Consider the following 18,752-nt stretch of genomic DNA (forward strand, 5'->3'; position numbering starts at 1 on the left):
TCCCTATTAACCTGTCCTGCCACCTTCAGGCATCTCTGGACAAGCACCCCAAGATCCTTCTGTTCCTCGAAGCTTCCTAGTGTCCTGCCGTTCGTTGAGTACTCGCTTGACGCATCATCCGCAAACGTACTCATCATTCCCTCCCCCATGTTCTCATCCATGTCGCTAATATATATCGCAAACAGCCTGGGACCCAGCACAGTGGTACACCACTGTACACCGGCCTCCAGTCACACAAACAGCCTCTGCCACCATCCTCTGTCTCCTCTCGCTGAGCCAGTTTTGCACCCAACTTCCCCTGTATCCCATGTGCATTTGCCGTCTTTATAAGTCTCCCACGTGGCACCTTGTCAAAGGCTTTGCTGAAATCCATGTAAACTACATCAACCGCACTACCCTCATCTACACACCTGGTCACCACCTTGAAAAATTCAATCAAGATTTCTTGGTCATGACCTCCCTCTGCCAAAGCCATGCTGACTATTCCTGACCAAATCTTGCTTCTCCAAATGGAGGTTCGCTCCTTCAGAATTTTCTCCAATAGTTTCCCTCCCACTGACGCGAGACTCACCGGCCTGTGATTCCCTGATTTATCTCAATCACCCGTCTTTGAAAATGGAACCACGTTGGCTGTCCAACAATCGTCTGCCACCTCCCCTGTGGCCAAAGAGGAATTAAATATTTGGTTGGAGCTCCTATAATCTCCTCCCGTGCCTGCCACAGCAGCCTGGGGTACAACTCACCCGGGCCTGGAGAGTTGTCCACTTTTCAGCCTGCCAAAACCTCCAGTGGGTCCTCACTCCCCATATCGAACTGTACAAGAACCTCAGTCCCTCTCCCCGAATTCCGTACCTACACCCTCCTCCTCCAGAGCGGAGACAGATGTGACGTACTCGATGTAACACCCTCCCAATGTCCTCTGGCTCCACGCACACATTGCCCCTCGCTCCCTGACGGGCCCCACTCTTTCCCTGGTTATAGAACCATAGGATTTACAGTGCAGAAGGAGGCCGTTCGGCCCATCGAATCTGCACCGGCCCTTGGAAAGAGCACCCTGCCCAAGCCCACATCTCCACCCTATCCCCGTAACCCCACCTAACCTTTTGGACACTAAGGGGCAATTGATCATGACCAATCCACCTAACCTGCACATCTTTGGACTGTGGGAGGAAACCGGAGCACCCGGAGGAAACCCATGGTTATCCCACAAGACACTGTTCCCAATCCACTTTGGTCAGATTCTGCCTTATTCTAATAACATCTGCCTTCCCCCAGTCCCTTGTTTGCAGACCGTTTTTCCCTTTTCCACAACAAACTTCTGTACTTTGACACAAATGGAGAATTTGCAGCATTTATTTCCAGTTTGACTGGCGTGTCGAGTGCGGTTTCATGCTGGTTGTGCGAGACAAAGTGAGCCATGTTGTACGGGGCTCATGATCTGTGAAAGCCGTGCTCGCCCCCCCCAACCCCCCCCGCCCCCAGCTAGCATTGTGTTTTACGATGCCTTTTGCTTGGGTGGGGGGGTTGGTGGTGGCGGCACGTTGCTTAGCACTGCTGCCTCACAGCATCAGCGATTCAATTCCAGCCTTGGGTCACTGTCTGTGCGGAGTCTGCACGTTCTCCCCGTGTCTGCGCGGGTTTCCTCCGGGTGCTCCGGTTTCCTCCCACAGTCCAAAGACGTGCTGTTAGGTGGGTTTTCAGGGATAAGGCAAGGGGGTGGGCATAGGTAGGGTGCTCTTTCAGAGGGTCGGTGCAGACTCGATGGGCCGAATGGCCGAATGGCGGCCTCCTGCACTGTAAGAATTCTGCGATATTTCGCAATGGGTGACAGAAAGCGTTTAAGAATTGACATCTGAATCGAGTCAGCAGCTTCAAATGGTAAAAACTAAACAAGTATTTACGCTTATCTTAGTGTACAAAAGTAACATCAAAAAGCACGACCTCACTCACCGGTGTCGGAACCAAATCTGGCTCCTGGGACGGGGGCATTTTGATAGCTGCATTTCCGCACCTGGTATGTGTGGGGCGTGCGGATTGCACGTGGCAGCACTTTGATTGGACGCAGAGGGAGTGCGCGGCTCCCACAGGCAGTGTTGTGAGCGATCAGCACACACGTCACTTCACTCGCCCCCGCTTTACGTGCAAATCACTTAGAATCCCTACAATGCAGAAGGAGGCGCATCGAATCTGCGCCGACCCTCCGAAAGAGCACCCTACGGAGGCCCCATCCCCGTAACCCCACCTCGGAGTAATTTAGCGCAGACAATCCAATCCACCGAACCTGCACGTCTTTGGACTGTGGGAGGAAACCGGAGCACCCGGAGGAAACCCACGCAGACACGGGGAGGACTCCACACAGGCAGTCACCCGAGGCTGCAATTGAACCCGGGTCCCTGGCGCTGTGAGGCAGCAGTGCTTGCCGCCGTGCCGCCCCAGTCATACCAGTCGGGGGGGGGGGGAACTATGCGGACGGGAATGAGTGGAATGTGTCAGCCCTTCATGTGGGCAACAGGCAACAAAATGGCCGCACTCAGACCCTTGACGTGTTGCCCATGGCTGGATTGTTCGCGGGTGGGAATGTGACATCCTTTAGCAATTCATAGATGGGCCTATCGAACCCAGCAGTACCTCGCTGGAAAGGGGTTGGGATACCCTCGCAGGTCACATCAGTGTGCCTGGTGACAGGAGGAGTGGGCTCGCGAGGCCTTCCTCCATGGTGAGCGCCCTTGACAACGAGAGTACCTGACGCCCCTGCTTGTTCCCCGGCAGGCCTTCGAGCCCGACTTCAGGAAGCCCTACGTTAACGTGAACCGCTGGTTCCTGACCTGTGTGAACCAGGCCGAGTTCACACGAGCTCTGGGAGCGGTGAGGCTGTGTGAGAAGATAGTGCCGGTGACAGCTGAGAAATGCACAGGTGCGTAGAGGGGTGATCTCGAGGAATGGTGGTGGGTGGGGGGGCAGCGAGACCCTGGAGAGGGCGCAAGCGCTAGAATTAAAATAGATTTCCACATTTACAATTCCCGAGAGAGGAGCAGACCAGAATTCGGAGGGGGCCGGCTTAGCTCACTTGGCTGGACGGCAGGACCGTGACGCGGGACGAGGCCAACAGCGGCGGTTCGATTCCCGTTCCGGCCGAGGTTATCCATCCTTCTCAATGTTGCCCCCTCGCCTTAAATCACCCCCAGTCAGCCCTCCCCCCTCAAAGAGGAAAGCAGCCTACGGCCATCCGGTACTGTGGCGACATCTCATTTTCATTTCGTACCCATAGAGGGCGGCACAGTGGTTAGCACTGCTGCCTCACAGCGCCAGGGGCCCGGGTTCAAATTCAATCTTGGGTGACTGTCTGTATGGAGTGTGCGCATTTTCCCTGTGCCTGCGTGGGTTTCCTCCGGGAGCCCCAGTTTCCTCCCACAGTTCAAAGATGTGCAGGTTAAGTGGATTGGCCATGATAAATTGCCCTTTAGTGGGTTAGGTGGGGTTATGGGCCCATGTGGCTGCTCTTTCAGAAGGCCGGTGTAAGCCTGATGGGTTGTTAGCGGGAGAGAATCTCGAAGAAATCACTCAACACTCAGGGCTGGTCCTCACATCAAATGGTTTATTACGCCGGTGATGAGATGGTGTCTGGTTTAAGCCCAGAGTCTCTCTACCAGGAACAAAGGAATAACATCCATTCTTATAAATTTTTAAACATCTACACAGCCCATTACGACCTTGTCCAATAATATCGATTTTGGATTACATACATTAGCTCTATATCCAATGAAATTTGGCATGATGTAAGGTGGGTTGGTACATGATCAGCCCATGACCTCCTGGACATGACTCATGGTACCTTGTCAAAATGATCTTGTTAAGGCTGATTCCCGGGGTGGCGGGATTGTCATACGAGGAGAGACTAAGTCGCTTTGGATTATGTTCATTGGAGTTTGGAAGAGTGAGAGGGGATCTCGTAGAAACGTACAAAATTCTAACAGGATTAGACAGGGTAGATTCAGAAAGAATCTTCCCAATGGTGGGGGATTCCAGAACTAGGGGGCATAGTTTGAGGATAAGGGGTAAACCTTTTAGGACTGAGGTGAGGAGACATTTCTTCACCCAGAGACTGGTGAATCTGCGGAATTCACTCCCACAGAAAGTAGTTGACGCCAGAAAGTTGTAATTTCAAGAAGGAATTAGATACAGCTCTTGGGGATAAAGGGATGGAGGGATATGGGGGGGAAGGCGGGATCAGGGTATTGAACTTGATGATCAGCCATGATCATAATGAATGGCAGAGCAGGCTCGAGGGGCCGAATGGCTTCCTCCTGCATCTATTTTCTATGTATGCAGAGGACCTGAGAGAGTACAGAACGCGGAGGGGGCAAATCCTGAAAGTTAGAGCTGGGCTATTGAGGGGTGATGTCGGGAAGCAATTAGCAGGAATCTGGAATTCCCCCGGCGCAAAAAACTGGCCGGCGAGATTTCCAAACGGAGATTGCGGAAATGGTTCAGCGAGAGGGCTCTGTGTGTTGAGCTGGGTGGATGGGGTTAGCGTACAGCTCATTGTGCGCCGGAACGGGACCGAGGGGCTGAAGGTCCCCTCCCGCTCCTGAGACTGAAGGCCTCCTTTTCCTTCCTTGGCTACAGCAGGGCCGCAGCAGCTGGGGCAGAACTCGCTGAGCCCGAGCCGGGTCCCGCTCGCCGAGGAGCCGGTTAAGAAGACGGCGGCACAGCTGAAGAAGGATGCGATGAAGAAAGAGAAAATGGAGAAGTTCCTGCAGAAACAGGACAAGCTGAAGGAGCAGCAGCAGAGACAGCCGGAGGTCAGTGTGCGTGTGTGTGGGGGGGGGGCGTTCAGGCCAGTGGACCACTGCTGCCGGTTGCCCCCCTCCCCCACCCTTCCTGGCACCCCTTGCAGAGGCTCAGTGTTAAATTCTGCTTGCCACTCACTCACTTGAAGCACCTCGGGATGTTCTGCTGGGTTTAGCCCAGTTGGCTGGGCGGACGGTTCGTGATGCAGAGCGAGGCTAGCGGCGCGGGTTCAAATCCCCACACCGATCCTCAGGTTAAATCACCACCAGCCAGCTCTCCGCCCTCAAAGGGGAAGAAAAGCAGCCTCTGGTCACCTGGTACCATGGCGAATAAATGGCCAAGAACTGTTATGTCCGCCTAGTATCGTTGCGTGTTCTGAAGAGTATTTATCCTGGCATTTGACTATCCTATTATCCCTAAGTGCAGAAGGAGACTCATCAGTCTGCACCGACTGTCTGACAGTGCAGCCGGGCACACTCCCCCACCCCAGCCCCGTAACCCCCATCCAATCCTGTACATCCCTGGACACTGAGGGGTAATTTAGCACCAAAGTAGAAAACGCACCTGAGGAGTGCCTTCGAAAGGTGAACGATCAAGACTGAGGCTTTACTGATCTGAGCTGAGCGAGTTGCAGTTCTTCAGTAGTCCTCCGGGTGCTCCGGTTGTCTCCCACAGTCCAAAAATGTGCAGATTTAGGTGAATTGATCATGCTAAATTGCCCCTTAGTGTCCAAAAGACGAGATGGAGATATGGAGATTGTGCGGGGGGGTGGCTCTTTCAGTGGGTCTGTACAGGCTTTACGGGCCAAGTGGCCTCCTTATGCACTGGAGAAATTCCATGATTCTAAACTAAGCGGCAATTTTAGCATGGCCAAGCACCTAACCTGCACATCTTGGGCCACGAAAGGGGCAGGTCAGCATGGCCAATCCACCTCACTTGCATATCTTTTGGACTATGGGAGGAAACCCGAGCACCTGGAGGAAACCCAGACAGACACAATACACTTAACTATACTGACGGTTATACAAATTCAGTATTACATGTAGTTACCCCTTGGTTCCCGACTACCTATGTTTCCTGAACCACGAGATGCCCCCTGTTCCCAAGCTACATCCAATATAATATAACTCTATGAGGTACGTCGAGCAGACAGTTACCACGCACAGGTTTCGTCCACGTTTGGGGAAGCTGACTTCAGTTTCAGGGAAGGTATAATCTTCTTGTTTCGGGCTTTAGATTTTAACCGACTGCCTTTTGGGGGAGACCGTTCTCTGCAGTTGGATATGGCTGGAATAGTAGCCTCTGCTTCTGTGCCCCTTTCCCCAGTTATTGTGCGATAGATGTATCATTCTTCCCATCCTGTGGATCTGGCTTTTAGCATTCGAGTGCCAATTCCCTTATCGCTCCATTTCTATACCCCATTGTTTTCCCCTAGTCACATTGGTAAACACTTGCTTTTCCCACTGCTTTGCTAATTCACATATCACAACGCCTTCAAACTGCTGCCCTTTCTATTTACCACTTCTCCTTTTTATTTTATTTCATCCCAATTTCATTTTTGAATCCCAATTCTCCCCAGTGCTTAACGCAGCACCTTCCAAACCCACGGCCACCACCATCTAGAAGGACAAGAGCAGCAGATACCTGGGATCACCCCCCACCTGGAGGTTCCCCTCCAAGTGACTCCCCACCCCGACGGGGAAATATATCGGCCGTTCCTTCAGTGTCGCCGGGTCCAAATCGTGGAGCTCCCTCCCTAACAGCACGGTGGGTGTACCTACACCCCAGGAACTGCAGCGGCTTCAAGACGGCAGCTCAGCACCACCTTGTCAAGGGGCAATTAGGGACGGACAATAAATGCTGGTCTAGCCGCACTCTGTGAATGAATAAAAAGGATTGCGAAATGGGCCGCTGTGAGTTCTGGGCGTGTGTGACGTTCGTCCTTCGTCCCTCCAGTTTAACAGGAGCATAGGATGAGAAGCTGATGGATTTAAAAAAAAATTCTTTCCCCTCTCGCCCCAGAAAAAGGCCAAAGCGGAAAAGAAAGAAAAGAAGGATCTGGGAGTGATTATATATGACGTTCCGACGACTCCTGGCGAGAAGAAAGGTGAGGTGGCTTCAGTCAATGGCAGAATAGCTGCAGTGGGGAGCTGGTGTTCTCTGGTTCTAATGGACACTGAGCCTGGCATGCATAATGAGGATGAGCACCCGGAGGAAACCCACGCAGACATGGGGAGGACGTGCAGACTCCGCACAGACAGTGAGCCAAGCCGGAATCGAAACCGGGTCGCTGATGCTGTGAGGCAGCAGCGCTAACCACCGTGTTGCCGTGAGGAGTAGTGGAGTTATAGGCTGCTTAAAGTCACTGGACCTAACGTTTAGAGGCACTACTCAACGGTGCTATAACGTTGATATTTCAGTCTCGAGTTCAACCCCCATGGAGATCGCTAACTGGAAAGATGAATTTCCCAGTGGGAATGTCCATTGCAAACCAACCGATCCCCACAGCTCCCTCGACCCCCAGCTTCAATCCTCAGAATCATGATAGGGTCTCCCCCAGTCCTCACTATTCACCTCCGCCAGCCTCCACATTCAAAGGGTCACCCTCCGCCAGCTGCCGCATGATACTACCATGAAATGTACCCTCCCCACGCCCCCCTCCTCAGCAAACCCCCCACCCCCCCTCACAGTCAGCATTCTGCAGGGACGGCTCTCCCTCTCTCCATGACACCCTGGTCTACTCCGTCACGTCCAACTCCCCTTCCCATGGCGCCTTCCTTTGCCCTCACAGAGGGTGCACCTCCTTCCCCTTTACCTCCTCCCTCCTCACAAGTAGGCTTACACTAACACCGCAATGAAGTCACTGTGAAAAGCCCCCAGTCGCCACATTCCGGCGCCTGTTCGGGTACACTGAGGGAGAATTCAGAATGTCCAATTCACCTAACAAGCACGTCTCTCGGGACTTGTGGGAGGAAACCGGAGCACCCGGAGGAAACCCACGCAGACACTGGGAGAACGTGCAGACTCCGCACAGACAGTGACCCAAGCCGGGAATCAAACCTGGGACCCTGGAGCTTTGAAGCAACAGTGCTAACCACTGTGCTACCGCGCCGCCCTCATCTCGGGGGGGGGGGGGGAAACAAGTCTTCCCCTGTCTACCCTGTCTCGGCCCCTCATCATTTTGAACACCTCAATCAGGTCACCCCTTAGCCACCTCTGTTCTACGGAAAACAACCCCAGACCCTCCATTCTCTCCTTATAGCTGCAATTCTCCAGTCCTGGCAACATTCTTGTAAACCTCCTCTGCTCTCTCTCCAGAGCAATGGTGTCCTTCCCGTAACGTGGTGACCAGAACTGTGCACAAAATCCCAGCTGTAAAAGATTGGAAATAAAGTTATCCAACAAACTTCTACTTTCCTTCGCGGCCGACTCCCCACTTACTTTCTCACACCCCCCCCTCCCCAAGAGTCTTTCTGAATGTCAGGAGTGTGGGCCACAACCCCTAAGGTCCTGTTTTCTCTGCAATGTAGATGTGAACTGCTCGATGCCGGACTCCTACAGCCCGCAGTACGTCGAGGCGGCCTGGTACCCCTGGTGGGAGAAGCAAGGATTCTTCAAACCCGAATACAGGGTAAGCGCCCAAGCGGCCATCCTCCATGGTGTCCTGAATGTATGTTCTGAAGGGACCCAGGGGTGTAGTCGTCAGCTTTCCCCGATCCGGAACATTCCACAGGGCCATCTCCCTAGTTCAGAGGCCCTGGGCTAGGCTGGTTGGGGGCGAGGTGGGGGAAATCTGGGAAATACATGAACCAGCAGCTGACGAGAGTGTCAAGCTCGCCTGTGACGCCCCCCACAGTCGCCCAGCCCAAGCAGAGCTCTGGTCCCTCCATTTGCTTATTTCCTAAGTCAGGGGTGTGACGGAAAACTCTCCACTTGCCTGGATGAGCTCAGCTCCAACATTGAAGAAGCTCGACACCATCCAGGACAAAGCAGCCCCGCTTGATTGGCGTCCCTTCCACAAACATTCACTCCCTCCCCCTCCGATGGACAGTGTCAGCCGTGTGCACCATCGACAAGGTTCACTGCGGGAACTCACCGAGGTTCCTCAGGCAGCACCTTCCAAACCCACGGCCACCACCATCTAGAAGGACAAGAGCAGCAGATACCTGGGATCACCCCCCACCTGGAGGTTCCCCTCCAAGTCACTCCCCATCCCGACTGGGAAATATATCGGCTATTCCTTCAGTGTCGCCGGGTCCAAATCCTGGAGCTCCCTCCCTAACAGCACGGTGGGTGTACCTACACCTCAGGGACTGCAGCGGCTTCAAGCCGGCAGCTCAGCACCACCTTGTCAAGGGGCAATTAGGGATGGACAATAAATGCTGGTCAAGTCAGTGAGCCCCACGTCCTGCGAAAGTTTCGAAAAAAGTTCAAGTTGCTGTTTGGAAATGAGCTGTTGTTCGGGAGTTGAACTGACGTTGAAACCATTTCCCTTTCTGATCCCGCAGCACGCTATCTCCAAGCCGGCCCCGAAGGGGATGTTCATGATCTGCATCCCTCCACCCAACGTTACGGGATCCCTGCATCTGGGCCACGCTCTGACCAACGCAATTCAGGACTCGCTCACCCGCTGGTAATGCCCCGCCCCACCTTTATCCTGCGATCGACACGATCCCCGAGCCTGGATGCTGCCATCCCCCCGCGGTTAGCAACTGGACCTCCCAAATTCATTCCACTACACTCCCACCTCTCCCCTCTCTCTTTCCACTACCCTCTGCCCCCTCTCTTCCCCCATTCTTCCCCTTTCTCTTATTCCCTCTCTTCCCCCCATTCTTCCCCCTTCTCTTACTGCCTCTCCTCCCCCTCTCTTCCCCCTCACTTCCCCCATTCTTCCCTCTTCTCTTTCCCCCATTCTTCCCCTTTCTCTTATTTCCCCCTCTCCCCCCCCTCTCTTTCCCCCTGCTCTCTCCCCCTCTTTTTCACCCCTCTCTTCCCCTACCTTCTCTTCCCTCCGTCTCTTCTCCCTTTTCTCTCTTTTTCCACTGCTCCTGCCTCCTCGCTATCTTTCTCTGGCTCCACCATTCTCTCTTTCTCACCCACTTTCTCCCCCTCTCTTTTGTCAAGGCTCCAGTCTTCTCTTTAACTTTATCTCTCCCGCTCTCACTCCTCCACCTACCTTTTCTCTCACTCTCTCTCTCCCCCCCGACCCCCATCCCTTTCTCTCTCTCTAGCCCACAGCTCTCGTGCTCTGATTCCCCAGGTCGCAGTTGTGGGCTCAGGCATTCTGGACAGCTGCCTGTCTGGATGTGGAGGTCTTTGGGAGATGCTAATTGGTTGTAATTGTTGATGCAGTGATGAGAGGGGGCTGATGGGAAAATCGGTCAGATCTGTGAGCGGACAGCTGCCCTCCCAGTGGCTTGATGCCATCGATGCTCGATTAACAGTCGCAATTCTCGGTAGCCACCGGCCTGGTCTTGGAAGCTGCCCTCCCAGTGGCTTGATGCCATCGATGCTCGATTAACAGTCGCAATTCTCGGTAGCCACCGGCCTGGTCTTGGATTTGGGATTTTTCCGTTCGATGCTGATTGGGATTTCAGTGGGTTCTGTTTGACTCTCCTGTTTGTCACCCAGGCACCGTATGAGGGGAGAGATGACCCTGTGGAACCCGGGCTGCGACCACGCTGGCATCGCCACCCAGGTGGTGGTAGAGAAGAGGCTGTGGCGCCAGTCCAAGAGGACCCGGCATGACCTGGGTCGGCAGAGCTTCATCGAGGAGGTGTGGAAGTGGAAGAATGAGTGAGTGTGAGAGGAAACACGCCCGCCCTGCACTGTCGGCACGTTTTCTGCGGGTGGGGGTGGGATTGGGAGTTCTGGCTGACGCTGGGTGTTGCGGTGGGAGGGAGGGTATATGGCAGAGCCGAGGGGGTGTTTTTCTCTGGCTGCAGTGATTTACTTGACTGGGCCCTGAGTGTGCCCCCACCCTCCCCACAACTGTTGGGATAAAAGTCTTTTTCCTGTGTCCGATTTCTCAGCATTCCTTGAAACTGGATGGTTCCCAGTTGTCCCAGGGTTCTCCCAGGAGGCAGGTGTGTGCCGAGGGGGGGAATGCGCTGCTCCTTCACCTCCTTCCCATTCTGTACACCTCCGCTTTCTCCTTCAGCCTCTCTGTCCACCCCTCTGCCCACTCCATCCCCGCCCACTCCCTCCCTCCACGCACTCCTCTCTCCACCCACTGCCCTCATTTGCCCACTTCTTATCCCCTGCCCGCTCCCTATCCTCTGCCCGCTCCCTATCCCCTGCCCACTCCCTATCCCCTGCCCGCTCCCTATCCCCTGCCCGCTCTCTATCCCCTGCCCGCTCCCTATCCCCTGCCCGCTCCCTATCCCCTGCCCGCTCCCTATCCCCTGCCCGCTCCCTATCCCCTGCCCGCTCCCTATCCCCTGCCCCCTCCCTATCCCCTGCCCGCTCCCTATCCCCTGCCCACTCCCTATCCCCTGCCCGCTCCCTATCCCCTGCCCGCTCCCTATCCCCTGCCCGCTCCCTATCCCCTGCCCGCTCCCTATCCCCTGCCCACTCCCTATCCCCTGCCCGCTCCCTACCCCCGCTGTCTCCCACCTTCACCCACTTCCTCCCTCCTTCCCTCCTGCCCCTCCCTCCGTCCTGTCCCTCCCTCTGCCCCCTCCCTCCCTGCCTCCGCCCCACCTGTGTCCTGCCTCCGCCACATCTATTGAAGGTGGAATGTTGGCTGAGGCGGTGGGAAATTCCCACCCTTCATCCAAACCGTGCCCTGCGACCTTCCCACTGCGTCCGCAGGAGGTTTCCCGTCTTGTCTAAAGGTGGGAGCCGCCGGCAGTGCGGCATTCCCTCTGCGCTGCGTTGTGAGTGTCGACCGAGGGATTGTGCTCGGGAATCTGGGAGTGGGACCCACATCTCAGTGGGGTCACATGGAACCGGCTGAGCCACAGCTGATATCGGACGTTCATGTCAAATTATTAACACTGCCCCACACTCAGTTTCACGATGAAGACTGTTCCCCTCGGAGAGAAGGAGGCTGAGAGGAGATTTGATCGAGATGGTCTAAATCAGGAAGGGGCTGGACAGAGTCGATGGGGGGTAAACCTCCCCCTCGTAAAGGGATCGAGAACGAGAGGGGCACAGATTAAAAGTGATTTGCAAAAGAAGGAAACCTGATGTGAGAAAACCCTTTTTCACCCAGCGAGTGGTTGGGGTCTGGAATCATAGAATTTACAGTGCAGAAGGAGGCCATTCAGCCCATCGAGTCTGCACCGGCTCTTGGAAAGAGCACCCTAGCCAAGCTCACACCTCCACCCTATCCCCATAACACAGTAACCCCACCCAACACTAAGGGCAATTTTGGACACTAAGGGCAATTGATCGTGGCCAATCCACCTAACCTGCCCATCTTTGGACTGTGGGAGGAAACCGGAGCACCCGGAGGAAACCCACACACACACGGGGAGAAGGTGCAGACTCCGCACATACAGTGACCCAGCTGGGACTCTGTAGCTGTTGAGCAATTGTGCTAGCCACTCTGCTGCCGTGCTGCCCTCCTCCTCGTGCGTTAAGATCCACAGTTTGCTCATTACGTTTCCTCTGTATTTCTTGTCCAGGAAAGGCGACCGGATTTACCACCAGTTGCGGAAACTGGGCTCATCTCTCGACTGGGACCGAGCCTGCTTCACTATGGATCCTGTGAGTACACCTCGGGCAGGCTAGGGGGCGTCAGGGGGTGGCTTGATCTCACGGGCCGGAATGGGAATAAGTCTCCAACTCTGGTCTCAATCTCACGTGCATTGGCCAAAGTCCTTCCGACTGCGCAAGCCGCATTTAATCTGCGGCTGGGAATTGATCGCGCCCGACCAGAGATTCCGAAGGGGCTCGACAGGGCGATTGCACCCCCATTGTCCGGGGAAATCTAAAACACGGGGGGCTCAGTTTTAAGGCAGGAACGCAGCGAGAGCAGATTCCTGCTGGCATCCCAAACAATTCACACAATGTCAGCCGTTGAAAGGATTGCAAAACTCAACATCGAACTGTAACCGCTTCCCCACCCCTGATGTGGTATAGTCTTCATTCAAAGGGTTGTGAATCTTGGGAATTCATTAACCCCCCCCCCGTCCAGAAGGTTGTCGACGCTCCATCATGGGATATATTTAACGCTGAAGTAGGCACGGTTTTCATCTCTCGAGGGAAGCAGGCAGGAAAATGGGAGTCAAGGTAAAACAAACATGATCATTTTGAACCGTGGAGAAGGTCCGTCTGAGTTTAATCCCCATGGCCGAAACAGCATCACGGGCCACTGTTAAGTCTTTCGTCAGACACTGAGGTTGTGGAAACAGATACATTAACGGCGTTCAAAAGGCATCTTGACAAGCACATGGATAGGATGGGTATAGAGGGACACGGCACTAGGAAGTGCTGAGGGTTCTGGCCAAGGGTGATATCATGACCGGTACAGGCTTGGAGGGCCGAAGGGCCTGTTCCTGTGTTTCGGGGGTCTCAGACGGAGAGTTTAATCTCCGGGGCATCTCAGAAAAAGAGGGTTAAACTCCCGAGGTCTCATAAACAGACGATCCATTAATGCCTCTTTCTTCTCCTTCCACAGAAACTCTCTCGGGCAGTTGAAGAAGCTTTTATCAGGCTCCACGATGAAGGGGTGATCTATCGGAGCACCCGGCTTGTTAACTGGTCCTGCACACTCAACTCTGCCATCTCTGACATCGAGGTAGTCTTGTCCAATGAGTTAGACTGTTCCGAGACTCTTTTCTCGGCATGCCCGCTGTTTGCTCATAACCCTGGACCCTGCGGCTCCAGTCGACGGTGTTCTCAGCACAGTCAACACTGGCGCATTGAGCCAGTCAGCTTGTACCGGCACGGGCCTGTGAGAGATGGGGGCGGATTGTTCCATTGGACGCTTCACTCATCGAGCATTCCTCTAACCACCTGGGCCCACTGTGTGGCACTAATACCCCAGATTGGTGGCACAGCGGGACCCCAAACTCGGACGGGCTCTCTCCTGCACCGCTTATTCTGCAGTCTCCGCGACGCCGCCATTTTCATTCAACATCCTAGCCTGAAAGGTTCATTCAAAACCGACCGCCCGTCCTAGTATTTTTTTTACTTTATTCGTTCATGGGATGTGGGCAACTCTGGGCACGGCCAACATTTGTTGCCCATCCCTAATTGCCCTTGAACTGAGAGGCTCGTTTCGGCATCAACCACATTGCTGTGGGGGTCTGGAGTCGCGTGTCGGCCAGACCGGGTAAGGACGGCAGATTTCCTTCCCTGAAGGACATTAGCGAACCAGATGGGTTTTTGCAACAATCGCTGATAGTTTCACTGTCACCATTTCTCTGCTGTGGCACATCTTGGGGACAGTTCACTAGACAGAAGACCCCGACGTACATACAAGCGCCGGCTTGGTGGAGGGGCCGTGGCCCAGTGGGATTGGCACGAGACTTGCCATTACCCCGGCGACCTGGGGTAATGCCCTTGGGATACGGCTTGGAATCTCTCACTGCGGCAGATGGTGAAAATTGAATTCAAGAAAAACCAGTTCCATGAAAAGGAAGTTTTGTAAAAACTGGTTCACCCTAGTGCCGTCCTTACTCTGCCTGGCCGACATGTAACTCTGGCAATGTGGCTGACTCTTAATGCCCCTCTGAAAATGGCCGTAAAAGTCTCTCAGTTCAGAGCAGTTAGGCAGTAAATGTCGGCCTTGCCCAGCGAGGCCCACATCCCTTCAAACAAATCAAACTTTTCCCCACAGGTCCGATTGTTACCTTCAGCTATCATGTTTCAGCCTCCTGCCAGTTGCAGAATAGTGCACTCGGCCCATTGAGTCGACCCTAAAGCGCAGGCCGGTTTCCCCACATTTCCGAAACCCCCCCCCCCCCGACCACCACCACTCTATCGACTCATCCTGTGAAGTTTGCTGCTTTCATGTATTTATCCAATTTGAGACCCAGCTATTAGAACATAGAACATACAGTGCAGAAGGAGGCCATTCGGCCCATCGAGTCTGCACCGACCCACTTAAGCCCTCACTTCAAACCTATACCCCGAACCCAATCACCCCTCCTAACCCCTTTGGACACCCAAGGGCAATTTAGTGTGGCCAATCCACCGAAACTAATAATAATAATCGCTTATTGTCACAAGGAGGCTTCAGTGAAGTTACTGTGAAAAGCCCCTAGTCGCCACATTCCGGCGCCTGTTCGGGGAGGCCGGTACGGGAATTGAACCTGCGCTGCTGGCCTTGTTCTGCTTTGCAAGCCAGCTGTTTAGCCCACTGTGCTTACACTGTGGGAGGGAACCGGAGCACCCAGAGGAAACCCACGCAGACACGGCGAGAACGTGCAGACTCCGCACAGACAGTGACCCAAGCCGGGAATCGAATCTGGGACCCAGGCGCTGTGAAGCCACGGTACTAACCACTGTGCTGAATCGGTTTCCATGGCCACATCGCCCCCCCTCCCCCACCCTCCCCTCCCCCCGGTCAGGCGGTGCTCTCCAAACCCGAACTGCTCGTACAAAATGGCCGTCCCTCACGCGGCATCTGCTGCTTTCACCACCTCAACGCTTCAGGCATTGCGAATGGTTCCTCTTTATTTACTCCATCTCAACGGCTCGTGATTTCCACGTCTCCCCACGTGGGGCTGCTGGGTAATAGGAAGAAGGCGGGGGGGGAGTAGGCCTGGGTCGGGTGCGCTTTCGGAGGGTCAGTGCAGACCCAATGGGCCGAATGGCCTCCACGCGGGATTCCATGAGAAGCACCGAAATGAAAACGCGTCTGGGAGAATCTGGAGTGAAAAACACGAGTTGATGTTTCGAGCCTGTGCTATTCTTCCTCCACTCTGCAGGGGGTGTACCTCCACCTCAGTCACTGCAGCGGTTCAAGAAAGCAGCTCACCACCACCTTGTCCAGGGGCAATTAGGGATGGACAATAAAGGCAGGGCCTAGCCAGCAATGAATTAAAAGGCACAGTTCCCAAATGTATTCATTTGACTCTTTCTGAAGCCATGGGCATCGCTGGCAAGGCCAGCACTCATTGGCTACTCTTAATCGCCCCTGAGACAGTGGACACAATGTTCCACTAGTGCTGATGTTTTAGTGTATACTCCTGGCCTGTGTACATAGAATCCCTGCAGCGCAGAAGGAAACCATTCGGCCCGTCGAGTGTGCACCGACCCTCCGAACGAGCACCCTACCTAGGCCCTCACCCTGCCCCATCCCCGCAATTCTGTGTAGCACAGCCAATCCACCGAACCTGTGGGAGGAAACCGGAGCACCCGGAGGAAACCCGGGAGAACGTGCGAACACCACACAGACAGTGACCCGAGGTCGGAATTGAACCCGGGTCCCTGGCGCTGTGAGGCAGCAGTGCTAACCGCTGTGCCACAGTGTCGCTATTTATAATGCTTCGTGAACTTGCCATAATCAGATATTGGTCCACAAACACGCTCGGGCCTCACTCGCTTTAGGCACCTGGAGATAGGCATTAGATCAGGATGACCGATCACCATTTGACAAAGGGACTAAAGGTGGTGTGAGCAAATCTTTATGCAACATGTTCATAAGTTCATAAGCTCTAGGAGCAGAATCAGGCCATTCGGCCCATCGAGTCTGCTCCGCCATTCTATCATGGCTGAAATGTTCCTCATCTGCTACCTACAATGTTACCGGCCAAGAGCTGTATTGGGAAATCAGCCAGAACATCTCCTCCAGAGGATGACCTAGGAGCGGGAGTCGGTAATTTAGCCTCCCGAGCCTAACACCCTCAATGCGTTCATGGCTGATCCCATCCTGGCCTCAACTCCACCGTCCTGCCCGTTCTCCATTACCCTTCAACCCATTCCCAATTAAAAATCTGTCCAACTCCTCTTTAAATTTACTCACTGTCCCAGCATCCACCACACTCTGGGGTACCGAATTCCCCAGATTCACGACCCTTCTGGAGTGTGGGTTAGGATCTGGAATCAACCTGACAAGGTGGTGGAGCCCTGGCTAAGCCCGTCCATGACCCGCTCGCGAGGGATAAGACGCCTTTGCAACTGTGGTTCCCAAAGTTCTCCAGCACTGGGGCTTTACTCGTCTTACCGGACTGGGCCTGTTGCAGACTCATGGTCACAGATTGTTTGCTGCGATTTACCGAACATTTTGATCACCTCTGCCAGGCCAAAAGGGATTTCTCATACGGAGGGTAATGGGAAGCTGGAACACCTGGGCCTGTTCACTAATGTTGGGGTAAAGGGTCGTAGGCGGGCAGAATCGGTGGACGGCAATCGCGCCTCGTACCGCCTCACCGGCTCAGATCAGCAAGGCCTGGCGAGTGCAGTGACCCGGTGAATGCACGGCTGAGTTTCACACTGAGATGCGTTTCTTCCACCAGGTGGACAAAAAGGAGCTGACGGGCCGGACGCTCCTCCCCGTGCCCAATTACACGGAGAAGGTGGAGTTTGGGGTTCTGGTCTCCTTTGCGTATAAAATCGACGGGTCAGGTGAGTCACGGAGAATGCGGAGCCTCTTCTGGCTACGTGCAGTGACGGCTGAAATGATAATTCTGCATCCAGATTGGTCGCACCAAATTACTTCCAGTTCGCTCTCGCCCGGATGAGATTCTTCAGAAGGAGGCCATTTGGCCCATCGCTCCTCTGCTGTTTAACCTCTACATAGCCCTGATGATACCGTTTGGATACTTGGGCTGGATTCTCTGTTTTTGGGACTATGCCCCACGCCGTCGTAAAACTGTGGACTTTCGCGCCAAGGGCCACATATATCCTAGCCCTGCAGGGGGCTAGCAGGTACCCGGCGTGAAACTAGCAGCTTTTGCTGAAGACACGGGCCCCTGCGCCTCCAGGTCGGAGGCCGCGCAGGCGCACGGTGGCGGCCTCCAGCGCCCGCGCCGTGCTCCATGGCAGACGCAGACCGCGGAATGGACATTAAAAACAGACGGCCGAGCGCACGACCCTGAACGCCCGCCCAAACGTTGCCCGGCCGCGTATAAGGCCCCCCCCGCCCTCCAATCCGGCCGCCCCGACCAGGGCGGCTGCGGACTCAGTCACGCTAGTTTCCCGACCGGTAGGACCATGAGTGGTCCACGCCATCAGGACTTCGGCCGGTCGGGCGCGGAGGGTGGCAGAGAGGGCCTCCAGCAATGGCCGTAGGTATTTGCTATGCGGCCTTTCAGGGCCCTCGGAACCGGGGAACCGACGCCGGTCCCGATTCCGCGTGGGGAAAGGGATTCTCCGCCCCGGTGCCGGCTGCGATTTCGGCGTCGGGGAAGACCTTTTGAAAATCCTCGACGTGACTCTCCTTTGATCGATCCGTACTGGCGGACACAAAGCTGGGTGGGAGGGTGAGCTGTGAGGAGGAAGCTGAGATCAAGTTGAGTGAGTGGGCAAACGAATGGAAGAGGCAGTATCATTTGGAGCAACGCGAGGTTATCCACTTTGGTGGCAAAATCATGAAGGCAGATTATTATCCGAATTGGGAGAGGGGAATGTGCAGCGAGACCTGGCTGTCCTCGGACACCAGTCACTGAGGGTAGGCATGCAGGTACAGCAGGCGGTAAGGAAGGCAAATGGTATGTTGGCTTCATAGTGAGAGGATTTGAAGCCAGGAGCAAGGATGCGTTGCTGCAATTGTACAGGGAATTGGTGAGGCCACACCTGGAGTATTGTGAGCAGTTTTGGTCTCCTTACCTGAGGAAGGATGTTGTCGCTATGGAGGAAGAGCAGCGAAGGTTTACCAGACTGATTCCTGGGATGGCGGGACTGTCACTCGAGGAGGGATTGAATCGGTTAGGATTGTATTCGCTGGAGTTCAGGAGAATGAGGGGGGATCTCACAAACATTCTAACACGAGTGGACCGGGTAGCTGCAGGAAGGATGTTCCCGATGGTGGGGGGTGTCCAGAACCAGGGCTCACAGTCTGAGGA

General features: G+C 54.7%; 1 protein-coding gene across 3 annotated transcripts in view; it reads left to right on the top strand.

Annotated features, from left to right (window-relative positions):
• Positions 1–18,752, top strand: part of vars1 (valyl-tRNA synthetase 1) — a 112,599-nt gene that overhangs the window by 9,501 nt on the left and 84,346 nt on the right. For 2 of the 3 annotated variants that reach the window (XM_072475740.1, XM_072475741.1), the window contains exons 4-12: positions 2,770–2,914; positions 4,627–4,802; positions 6,814–6,898; positions 8,322–8,422; positions 9,300–9,424; positions 10,423–10,587; positions 12,423–12,504; positions 13,418–13,537; positions 17,205–17,313. In XM_072475740.1, the coding sequence (XP_072331841.1) occupies positions 2,770–2,914; positions 4,627–4,802; positions 6,814–6,898; positions 8,322–8,422; positions 9,300–9,424; positions 10,423–10,587; positions 12,423–12,504; positions 13,418–13,537; positions 17,205–17,313 (1,108 nt within the window). The remainder of the gene's footprint in view (positions 1–2,769; positions 2,915–4,626; positions 4,803–6,813; positions 6,899–8,321; positions 8,423–9,299; positions 9,425–10,422; positions 10,588–12,422; positions 12,505–13,417; positions 13,538–17,204; positions 17,314–18,752) is intronic. The other variant, XM_072475742.1, reaches the window with a different exon arrangement.

This window comes from Scyliorhinus torazame, chromosome 14, assembly GCF_047496885.1.
Source record: "Scyliorhinus torazame isolate Kashiwa2021f chromosome 14, sScyTor2.1, whole genome shotgun sequence".
Lineage (NCBI taxonomy): Eukaryota > Metazoa > Chordata > Chondrichthyes > Carcharhiniformes > Scyliorhinidae > Scyliorhinus > Scyliorhinus torazame.